Below are 11493 nucleotides of genomic sequence, written 5' to 3' on the forward strand. Positions count from 1 at the left end.
CACATGGACAAAGTAGAGATACTACTTGTCCCATGGCTGCACAGCACCTTAGATTCGCTTCGACGCAATTCGTAACCAGTTTGGTCGCATGCTTATGTGCTCCAATCTCCACAATGAGCTGAGAGTGCGTCTCTACCATTTGTCGAGATCGGCTCAAAGCGAACGCACACACATTCCGCATCCGCCATGTCGGCCGCAGCTAGTAATTCCAGCAAGATGATGACATCGCCCGGCGATATGTTTACCCTGGAGAATCCAGTCTTTTGCTGCTATCTTTTTTGGTCCACGGTCCTGGTGGTGAAGATGCTGCTCATGTCGCTGCTAACGGCCGTCCAGCGTTTCCGGTACAAGGTAGGTTATATGGAGATAACTTTATGTCGCTGCACTTGCTCAAAGGTCATCATCGCTCCACCATTTCATTCACAGCTGCTGGCGATCGTACCGTTGGCACTGCGGCGCAGGGTAAAAACTTCAAATCTCCATGTCATCGCGATCACATTCGATTATTTAGATTAACCTGTTTTAGCCTCGTTCTAAAAATGGTTATTTTCCGCTCTTATAGATCTTTCCCAACCAGGAGGATCTGTTCTTCAAGAATCTCGAAGTGCAATTCGATGATCCGCATGTGGAGCGGGTCAGAAGGTGCGTTATTACCTTTAATCTACCAAACAAGAAGTTTTGTCCTTGAGGAAGTTAAAAACTAGTAGCAACATATTTATCATACATGTGTGTTTCTACTTGACTCAACCGTGATTTAGAGAAGTTCGACTGCAGGCCATGCAACTATAGGTTCTCATCTTAATAACCTTTATTACTTTACTTTCCTAGGGCCCATCGCAATGACATGGAGAACATTCTGCCGTACTTTATCATGTCGTTGATTTATATCAGTACCAATCCGAATGCCGATGTGGCCTGCATACTGTTCCGAGTGGCCTCCGTGGCCAGGATCATACACACTCTGGTTTACGCCGTTTATCCGGTGCCGCAGCCATCGAGGATTCTGGCCTTCGCCACCATGCTCCTGATCACCTTCTACATGGCCGCCGTGGTCGCTCTGCGGACCCTAAGCTTTATCTGAATAAATTCAAGTCCCTTTTGGCTTAACTCTCAAATATAATATGAGCTTTTCAAGAAGATTAACATTGCGTATCTAGTTTCTGGGTTAAAGGACGGAAAAATTAATAATTTCCCGCTTCAACTGCTAAATCTTTAGGGACCCTCATTTGCGAGCATAGTTAATTACGATGTTGATAATTAAAGCTCTTAAGAACTACTTTTTGAATGACTAAAGGGGTACTTATTTCCTTATTGACCAATTAAAATCTAACAAACTGCTATTAGCGGCATCCTTGGACAAGAAAATTGCAAACCGGTTGGCTTTCAATTAATTTAGTTCTATAATTAGCTTGAGATGCAACAAAAACAAACAGTTGAAGGGACTGGGGATCCGAGGTGTGGCACAGGGCGTGTGTGTGCAGGACTAGTGTTATCCTATAATCCTGGTGTCCTCATCCCAGGATATGTCGGTATATCTAGATATTGAAGCCGGCATCGCGCATGCACTTCTTGTGCGCCTCTATCAGCGCCAAGCAATTCTCCTCGCCGTTCTCCACAATGCTGGTGGGGATTGGGTATCGAAATTGGATAAGAATTTAGTTGTTAGCCATGTGGTTGCGTCATGGGATGCAAGGTGCACACTCACCAGGCGTCACGTGCCCGCTTGGTCTCCGGGCAGGCGCAACATGCCTTGCACTTGGGCTTCTCGCCGGATGCGGTGGCTGCGGATGCGGTGGTCAACGGGTGGGCCGCCGAAACACTTGGAGCTGCAACTCCCTGAGATGCACTGTTGCCCATTCTCCAATCGGGTATCGGTCAAAAAACGGCTGCGAAACAATAATATGGACGTTACTGAACCGCCTCACGTTTGTTTATATAATAAAACTCACTTCGAGACGGATATTTCACCACAATTCGGTTTATCGGCGCACAGCACACGAAAATAACTAAATTCAAGTTCAGCGAACAGGGCTGCCAATGGCTGACAAATATCGCCGTGATTGCTAAGGGTTGGTAGTCCGTGAAACTATCGTTACGCGTTGCTTACAATTGTTAGGAAATTGTTGTAGGAAATCTGTTATTAAATCTGTCCGTTTAAAAATAGTATGCTACTACGAAACTATATTAAATTGCAGATTCTTTTCAGCATTGTATATACATATATTTGGCAATTCTTTCTCAGTTGCGGAATTTGTAAATAAAGTCATGATTTTTCATTTAGTACTATAATCTGTGTTATAGTGTTTTAATATCAGGTTTCAGAATTTACGGCACGCAAGTTTTTAAAGCCATGTGACAGATGTACGACACGTGACAACCCTACCGAAGTTTATTTTAACACACAGAACAGCTCCGCCGCCTATCGATAGCGAGTAGTGTTGCTCAACAGCAAAATGCGAATGTCAACAAACAAATAAAATTTTAATTTATATTTATTTTATGTTTCCATCTGCTCGCTGGTTTCTTTTTTCTCAGACTGCTCCTTCAGCCGCTGCAGCATGTTATGGGAGACCAGATCGAGTTTCAGGTGCTGCACACTGAGCGCACTCCCGTCCCAATCACGCAGCATTTTCAGCTTGAGTGGATCGCAGAGGTTCATCAGCTCCAGACCGCCAGTGCGGAATTCGTTGCACTCCTTCTCCAGCGTCATGGTGATCACATCCTTGCGAGCGGCATGCTGATTGGCCCGATGCTTGCCAATCGACTGCTTTAGGTTGATCTGCTCCAGCTCCTCGTCGAATCGCGTGAAATAGAGCTCAATCAGGTCCTCCAGCTCCTGCGGCGTCAGCGGTTCAGTGCGTCCCTCATCAATTTGGCCAAGAAACCAGCTCAACTTTTCGCCGGTGATGTTGCTTTTGATGGCATGACCCAAACGGACCTTGTGCTTGTTGTTTTGGCGACGTGCCTTCTTGCCCAGCGCCTTGGTTTTCCGGCTGTTGGGGTGCTTGCATTTCTCCAGTTCCTTGCGCAGATTTGTCTGGGGTTTGAAGTTGTGGCAACTTTAGTTTTACAGATAAATTGCGATTTATTTACCGCGCACTTACCATTTGTACGTCTGCTATTGTTTTTCACGTTGTTAGTTCTAGTGCTGGTAAACACGGGCAAGCACATGTTATGTACGATCAGCTGGATCCCTAGTGGTGGGCACTTTAGCACTGACGATATTTAATATGTTTTCATAATATAATATTTATATTTATTGAAAAATTAAATAATCATGCATTGTGAATGCAATAAATATATTTAGAAGGGGTTTATATTGATTAACCACAGTAGTTCAGCTTGTTTTTTTAAGTTATGCATTGGTGATCTTGCAGTTGTATCGATACTTTGTCTATCCCTTCTCTGAATCATATGTTGCCGCATGCACACATACAAACACACACAGGCACAGCTGCTCGATCGCATGAGGCTAAAACCCACGATCAGATCCGCGTTTTTATCCCTTGCATTTCTAGGTTCCAAAGTCCCGCTAAATGGCAACACACCTCCTCCGTAACGGCGCTACCTGTTGGCTGTTCAGGAACTGCATTTCCCAACGTGCCACGGTGAGTAGCCACCAAAAACCACCCGCAAATCGGTGGCCAAAAGAAAAACAACACCGCTGTTATGTAATCTCACAAACACCATTCGCGCGCGAAAGCGAGATAGAAGTACATATCTCTATACTCTTTCAATCGGCGGAATTTGTTTTTCTTACACAGAGGAAAAAAGTGAGATCAAAGATCATCAAGGTTTAGATGTGTCGGAATATTTCTAAAAAATAGTTTATTCTCAAATAATTATTGATTTCTCATGTATGTATTTGTAGTTTAATTTTTAATAATAAAATATATGCGTTTTTGATAGGGCATTTTGTGTATTAATGAAATAACTTCTTGTTATTCCTCTTAACTTTAATTCATATGTATATCGCAATGCATTAGAAATTAATTTTTAAAAATTTTTATATTGCTTTAAATTTAAAAAATTGCTATGTATGTAAATCAGTAGTACTGTAAAATCAGTATATATAGATATATAAAAGATAAAGAATACAAATTCGTAGCATGAGTTAAATAAATATATATTTTCCCCCATCCAGTTGAGACGCTGCCTGCATGTGACCTCCAGCCTGGATAAGACGGTCTCCTTCAACCTCAGCGACATTGGCGAGGGAATCCGCGAGGTGACCGTCAAGGAGTGGTTCGTAAAAGAGGGCGACACCGTGGAGCAGTTCGACAATCTCTGCGAGGTACAATCGGACAAGGCATCGGTGACCATCACCAGTCGCTATGATGGCAAGATAACCAAGATTCACCACAAAATCGATGAGATTGCCCTGGTTGGCAAGCCTCTGCTCGATTTCGATGTGGTGAATGAAGAGGAAGATGAGGCGGAGGACTCTTCTTCCTCCTCCTCCTCCTCCTCCACATCTTCCGATAGTTCTAGCAGCGAAAACGAGGAGAAGAAATCAGCTGAAGCCTCTGCGACGCCCACAGGTGGTCGTGTGATCATACCCGCCACGCCCTCGGTTCGTCGTCTGGCCAAGGAAAACCAGTTGGATCTGGCCAAGGTGCCAGCAACGGGAAAGAATGGTCGTGTGCTCAAGGGTGATATCCTGGAGTTCCTGGGCCAAGTTCCTCCGGGTACCAACGTTCCACATCCCACACTATTGGCCAAAACGCCCAGTGCTGCTCCCACTGGAGCAACGAGTGTTCCTGTGCCCGCTGATCGCGTCGAAGTGCTCAAGGGAGTGCGCAAGGCCATGCTCAAATCGATGACGGAATCCCTGGTAAGTGCTTCACAAACTAACGCACTGATTAATTACTTATTACTTACTTTTTTTTTGTCGCCATAGAAAATCCCCCATTTTGCTTACAGCGACGAAATCGACATGACCCAGTTGATGCAATTCCGTAACCAACTGCAATCGGTGGCCAAAGAGAATGGCCTGCCCAAGCTCACGTTCATGCCGTTCTGCATCAAGGCTGCCAGCATTGCGTTGTCCAAATATCCAATTGTTAACAGTTCCCTGGATTTGGCCAGCGAATCGCTGGTCTTCAAGGGTGCCCACAACATAAGCGTTGCCATCGATACACCACAGGGTCTAGTGGTGCCGAATATTAAGAACTGCCAGACAAAGACTATTATCGAGATTGCCAAGGATCTGAATGCACTGGTGGAGCGCGGTAGGACTGGCTCCCTGTCTCCGGCCGACTTTGCCGATGGCACCTTCTCGCTTTCCAACATAGGAGTGGTGAGTACAACTGAATACTTGGGAATGATTGCAAAAACGATCATGTTGTGGTGTATCTTACAGATTGGCGGTACCTACACACATCCGTGTATAATGGCGCCTCAGGTGGCCATCGGTGCTATGGGTAGGACCAAGGCGGTGCCGCGTTTCAACGACAAGGATGAGGTGGTCAAGGCGTACGTGATGAGCGTTAGCTGGTCCGCCGACCATCGCGTCATCGACGGCGTGACCATGGCCAGCTTCTCCAACGTCTGGAAGCAGTATCTGGAGAATCCTGCTCTCTTCCTACTGCACTAGAGAGTCTATTACTCGAAAACGCTAGCTTTTACGGATGAGGCTTTTTCCCATGCATTTATCTAGACATATCTTATATTGTAAATTGTACGACAATCTGTTTTGAGCTGGAACGGGTGCCATGTGCCGCCACCCATCCCCAAAATGTGCATTTATAGGAGGTAAGCCACTCTGAGCGGCTCCTCGATTACTTTAAGCTCCTGGCGCACATGGCTAACTTTCCGTTTATCTACTTTTATCGTTGTTAACCTGCATTTATATATCAGTTTTTTTTTAAGTTTGTTAAGCAACAACTTCGGCGTACAGTTCAACTGTAGTGCATGCATTTATATTAAAGCTTTGTTTCAATGGCTGTCCAATAAATATCAGAAACGGTTTATGTAAAGCCCCCATCTTTTTGCATATTATCCGGGGAACTAAGTGAGTTTAAAACTGTTTGTAATTGTCTTATAGCTTAATCTTGCGATGCCTTTCCTTGCTTGGTTTACCTTGGGTATCTCTTTCAAGCTGGAATTAAGTAAGTTAGTTTGCTGTTGTGGATGTTCTTGAAATGTGTTTCGCTTAAATTTTGGGTTTAAACACTCGTTAGTACTTAGGATTATTATGTTTTGTATAATATAGATAATTCAAGCTATTAATGTTACTATTTATTGTTGACATAAAATGAACTAATGCAGGTTTTTAAGAACACTTTTGCGTTTTACTATCCTAACTCGCTATGCGGATATGTACATGCGAGCTTTAAAACTTTGTTTTGCTGCAGGTTTAATTTAATTTTGGGCATCCGGTCGTTCCGTTCAGCTCCTGCTCCTCCAGGACCCCCAGAATCACTCGCACCAAACACCTTACTATATATGTATGTATGTAGGTATATATATGTAAGATTGTTTATTATTATTAATTTAATTATTAGTTTAATTCTAAATGCGGTAATTATATAAAGTATTCTTAGTTTGTGACCGAACGACTGCTGCTGAGAACTCGACTGACTGCTACGCTGACTTCCACCCAACTCTACTGCTGCCTTGCGATCGTTCCTTCGATGACTGATTGTCGATAACTTCGATTTCCGACAATCATGTTGCTGCTCAACAGCGCTGCCAACCGGGTTGTTGCCAGCCTTCAGCCTTACTCCATGTTACATTCGGCCCTCCTGATCATCATCATCCGACCCGGATGACAATAGGTCTGCATTTTCGGCTATGTACTTCCACAACTTCATGTTGTCACAGCTGGTGGATGTGACATTGGGTCCTTCGACGTTTGCTGCTTTTTTAACGTCATATCTGCCATTGTCTTTGACTCCTGTGACTTCGTATGGACCTAAATACCCGCTTGCCATCTTGCGGCCAGCTACAAATTGGGTCCTTTTAATTGCAACCAGATCATCTGCTTTGTATTTGTATTCAGCTCGGCGCTTTTTGTCGTAATTGCACTTGTAGTCCTTCTGCGCCTGCTCGATGTTGCGTTTTACCAGCTGTCTCATCTCATAGCGGTCCTCGTTGAATTGACAGACCACTTCTTCTTGGAGCAGTTCCAGTAACCGATCCTCAACTCGGGTGTACATCTTGGTGCCAAACATGACCTCAAATGGTGACAGCTTCAGTGATGAATGCACGTGACAGTTGATCGCCTTTTGTACCTCAGGCACATATTTGTACCACTTCGACGGTTCGTCTGAAGACAGCTTTGGTATTATTGCCAAAATTAAACGATTTACTCGTTCTATCTGGCCGTTGCCTCTGGCCACTCCAGTAGTTGTGCAGACGTGTTCCACGTTATGGCTGCTCATAAATTGTTCGAACGCACCACTCGTAAAGGCCGTTCCTTTGTCGCTAACAATTCGCTTAGGGAAACCAAAAATGTTTGACCAGTCGGTCAGCCTCTTGACCACTTCTTCCTGTCCGGTTGATTTGGTTGGGAATAACCAGACAAACTTTGAAAACGCATCGACTGTTGCCAGAATGTATTTATACTGTTTGGCCGATGAATCCATTGGCCCCAAATGATCGATGTGTAGTGTGTGCAACGGTGCGTCTCCTTTATCTATGCAATTTAGATATCCCTCCTGCTTTCCCAACTTTTTGCTGTGGATGATACATTTTATACAGTTAGAAATTAGCTTTTTTACCTTGTATTCCAAATGAGGAATAAAAAATTGCTGCTGTATGCTATGCATCGTCTTTTGCAACGACAAATGGCCCACTTCATGTGCGCTTTGAATCACCTCCCTCTCCATTAGTGCAGGGACAACCAGTAGTTCATTGCCATTGACCATACTATACAACAGGCCACCTTTTAGCTTGTAGGGTTGGAATAGACGATCTTTTAGAATTTCCAGGATTGCTCTAATTGAATCATCGTTCTGCTGCGACTTTTTAATACGTGCTGTCAACTCGGATGTTATCATCATGCATGCTTGGGGATGGCGGCTTAAAAAATCAACGTGTCTCATTCTTTCTCCTGCACGATGTTCGGGTTGAAAATTAAAATCCTGCATATAGAGAATCCATGGGCCAACTTCTCTTGGGACATCTGCTTTTTTTGTTGTCTGTTTAAATGCGACACAGTCCGTGACGAGCTTGAAAGGGACTCCCAATAAATAGTGTCTGAACTTTTTCAGAGCTAAGTATGCGGCTTTTACTTCAAGGTAGTAACTATGACGATTTGATTCGGCTTTTGTAGTTTTTCTGCTCCAAAAGCAGACTGGGTGAAAACTGCCTTCGAACTTCTGCAATAAAACGGCTCCTAACCCGTCCTTAGAGGCATCTGTATGAAGTTCGGTTTCTGCTTCTCGTGAGTAGATCCTCAATACTGGTTCGTTTACCAGAATCTCTTTCAGCTTATTCACCGACTGCTGCTCTACTGGTCCAATGTTGAAAATGGCATCTTTTTTTAATAGGTCCGTCAGTGGTCTCGCAATTTGGGCGTATCCAGGTATGAATTTTCTGAAGAATCCTGTGAGACCCAGAAATCCTTGAACGGCTTTTACATTCTGAGGTGTTCCAAAGGAATTCACTGCTGATGTTTTCTCTTTTCCAGGGCATATTTGTCCACCTTCGATAATATGTCCCAGGAAATGAATTCGCCTCTGCATAAAGTTGCACTTCTTCCATTTTATTTTTAGACCAAATTCTGCAGCTCTCATAAGTACCATTTCCGTCTTTTCCATGCATTCTTCTGGGGTAGCGGCATATACAATTATGTCATCCATATATAGCTGCATTATATTGGAATTAATTAGTTCTTGAAAAATAAATTGAACGAACCGTATAAACGCTGCTGGGGAATTCTTAAAACCAAAGGGCGCTTTGTTAAACTCGAATAAGCCTTCTCGGGTAACAAATGCTGTGTACGGCTTGCTGGCTTCTTCTACGGCCACATGAAAAAATCCGTTCTGTAAGTCCATGGTTGTAAACCATTTGGCACTCTGCAGTTTTTCAAGCACCTCCTCCATTATGGGTACCGGAAAACAATCCATCAGAACCATGGTGTTCAATTTTCTATAGTCCACGCAAACGCGTAGGGTACCATCCTTTTTCTTGACAACGACTATGCGACTGGCAACATTTGATGTAGATTTACGGACGATTGACTGCTCGACCCATTCCTCTACCTGCTTCTTTACAGCTATAGCTTCTTCTTCAGATAGTCGGGTGTGTCCATGGCGAAAGGGTTTAATCACGCCATCAGGAATAATTTTGAGTTCGACTGGACATTGCTTTATCTGCTTGGGTGGTGTTTCGTATGTTCTCTCTATCATGCGTTCAACGTCTTCTCGGTATTGTGGTGCAACTGTAAAAGAAGATTCTTCACAAATATTAAACATTTGGGAATACTCAACCGCTTGTTTTTTATCTGCTTCCAGGTCAAGAAAAGTATAGCCTTCTGCACTACAGATAAGACGAAACTTGCTGATAAAATCGTGTCCCACTATTCCATCGCAACTGAATTTAGAATCGTGGACGACTAAAACGTTGTGGCTTGCTTCCACCTGGTCGGTCTTGATTAATGCTCTGAAGCATCCAATCGGCTGTGTTGAGGCATTTCCCAAACCTCGCAATACTGTTGCAGTGCGGTTTAAATCAACATCTTTCATCTTCTTGAATATAGCTTCTTTAATTATGGTCACATCTGATCCTGTGTCCACCAGACAGTTGATGATAATCCCATTTATGATTACTGGCTTTGTTCGTGCACTATCAACGTGAATGCGCATGCTGTTTACTTTTTCCGGACACTTGCTTGAGATATGGCCCTCTTGATTACAGCTGAAACATTTGGTAGGAAGTGTACAATCCTTTCGTTTGTGTTCCCTCGAACCACAGTTGAAGCAGTGATCTGCTTTTACACCTTGTGTAATTTGCTTTGGTTTTGGTTGAATATTCGGCTTGTCAACAATATTCAGACTCTCGTAGATTTCGAATTCTTGCTTTAATTCCTTAAGAGTTTTACAACGGAGCATAGCACCCTTATACTCCTTTTTAATGTCGAGGCCGTTTACGATATGAGTTATCAAAGCAACTGTTTCAACTTCACCTAAGGCTGCTATTTTCTTCATTTGTAACAAATAGTCGTGTAGAGTCTCCTCCCTCTTCTTCTTCCTGTCTTGCAACTTTTTGTGAATAACGGCGCTATTATAGCTGCCTGAAAATTCTTCAATTAGTAACTCTTTGAGTTCAGTGTATCCACTGACACATTCAGATTCTAAGAAAAGTTCTGCTGATCCAATCATCTTACTTCTGGCTTGAACATATTTTTGTTTCTCCGAAAGTTCATATGCCTCGGCATTTTTCTCAAAAATTTCAAACCATTTTTTAATAGGAATTGATTTGCCATCACAGTCACTTACAACTTTTTCAAATTTTTCTGCAGCGATAATTACTTGCCCCTCTTGTTTAGATTTTGCCAACATGCTCTGGGTTAGAGTATTCATCATTTGTTCAAATTTCTCTTCGACTTTAGCACTAGCGTCTTTATTCTGCTTCTTTGCCTCTGCTTCTCCTACAGGCGCCAACTTTTGATCTTCTTCGTTCATTTTTTCTTTTCTGCTTTCGTCCTCGCTTTCGTTCTCTAGAATTGCTTGTATTTGGTCGGTGTTAAGTTTTTTATTTGTAGGTGGTGTACGTGTGAACATTCCGCGACAAGGCACTAACACCAGCAAACAACGACAATGTTCTAACGGCGCGACGGTAGTCGATTTTGCAGACGGCGCCACCGGTTAAAAGACAAATTTTGATTTTCGTTAGAAACGAATTTCACCACCTTTGCAATTTAATTGTTTTAAATTCCACAACAGCAAAACGACTTGAGTCTGTATGAGTTCAACCGATTTTTTCAACTTTCAATGCAGTAGACGTAGCCATAACTTTACAACTTTAAAGACTAAATCCACGCACACGACAATTTCAACTTTATCAGTTCTCTCTAGCAGCTTTCCCGACTTTTACCGACTTGTGTTCAAACAAAATCTGTACAACTGATTTTTCCAACTTTAAATGCAATAGATATAGCCACAACTTTACAACTTTTAAAGACTATATCCACGCACACAACAATGTCTTTTTTCTTTAAACAACTGCACCTTCATATAACCGATTTAGGACTGGACGAGCCCCCATGTAAGATTGTTTATTATTATTAATTTAATTATTAGTTTAATTCTAAATGCGGTAATTATATAAAGTATTCTTAGTTTGTGACCGAACGACTGCTGCTGAGAACTCGACTGACTGCTACGCTGACTTCCACCCAACTCTACTGCTGCCTTGCGATCGTTCCTTCGATGACTGATTGTCGATAACTTCGATTTCCGACAATCATGTTGCTGCTCAACAGCGCTGCCAACCGGGTTGTTGCCAGCCTTCAGCCTTACTCCATGTTACATATATGTTGCTACA

The 11493-nt window shown here is 43.0% G+C and overlaps 4 protein-coding genes across 5 annotated transcripts; 2 read left to right on the plus strand and 2 right to left on the minus strand.

The window, feature by feature from the left end:
• Positions 1-132: 132 nt before the first annotated feature.
• LOC6619589 (microsomal glutathione S-transferase 1) lies at positions 133-1143 on the plus strand. 2 transcript variants are annotated; one of them, XM_032724126.1, is made up of 4 exons: positions 133-351; positions 427-462; positions 563-642; positions 829-1143. In XM_032724126.1, the coding sequence occupies exons 1-4, from the start codon at positions 187-189 to the stop codon at positions 1079-1081; spliced, it is 534 nt and encodes a 177-aa protein (XP_032580017.1). In that variant the 5' UTR covers positions 133-186; the 3' UTR covers positions 1082-1143. The 2 variants fall into 2 exon arrangements, with proteins under 2 accessions (XP_032580017.1, XP_002043804.1); XM_002043768.2 differs by lacking the exon at positions 427-462.
• Positions 1144-1376: 233 nt separating this feature from the next.
• Positions 1377-2057, minus strand: LOC6619590 (cytochrome c oxidase copper chaperone). Its single transcript, XM_002043769.2, has 3 exons — positions 1950-2057; positions 1706-1886; positions 1377-1620 (listed from the first exon to the last, which is right to left on the minus strand). The coding sequence occupies exons 2-3, from the start codon at positions 1855-1857 to the stop codon at positions 1536-1538; spliced, it is 237 nt and encodes a 78-aa protein (XP_002043805.1). The 5' UTR covers positions 1858-1886; positions 1950-2057; the 3' UTR covers positions 1377-1535.
• Positions 2058-2474: 417 nt separating this feature from the next.
• On the minus strand, positions 2475-3211 carry LOC6619591 (translation machinery-associated protein 16 homolog). The gene is made up of 2 exons (XM_002043770.2): positions 3105-3211; positions 2475-3037 (listed from the first exon to the last, which is right to left on the minus strand). Exons 1-2 carry the CDS (start codon positions 3105-3107, stop codon positions 2498-2500), a joined length of 543 nt encoding a protein of 180 aa, XP_002043806.1. The 5' UTR covers positions 3108-3211; the 3' UTR covers positions 2475-2497.
• A 217-nt stretch (positions 3212-3428) lies between these two features.
• Positions 3429-6281, plus strand: LOC6619592 (lipoamide acyltransferase component of branched-chain alpha-keto acid dehydrogenase complex, mitochondrial). The gene is made up of 4 exons (XM_032724121.1): positions 3429-3608; positions 4145-4834; positions 4901-5299; positions 5363-6281. The coding sequence occupies exons 1-4, from the start codon at positions 3537-3539 to the stop codon at positions 5594-5596; spliced, it is 1395 nt and encodes a 464-aa protein (XP_032580012.1). The 5' UTR covers positions 3429-3536; the 3' UTR covers positions 5597-6281.
• Positions 6282-11493: the final 5212 nt, after the last annotated feature.

Source organism: Drosophila sechellia, chromosome X (assembly GCF_004382195.2).
Source record: "Drosophila sechellia strain sech25 chromosome X, ASM438219v1, whole genome shotgun sequence".
NCBI lineage: Eukaryota > Metazoa > Arthropoda > Insecta > Diptera > Drosophilidae > Drosophila > Drosophila sechellia.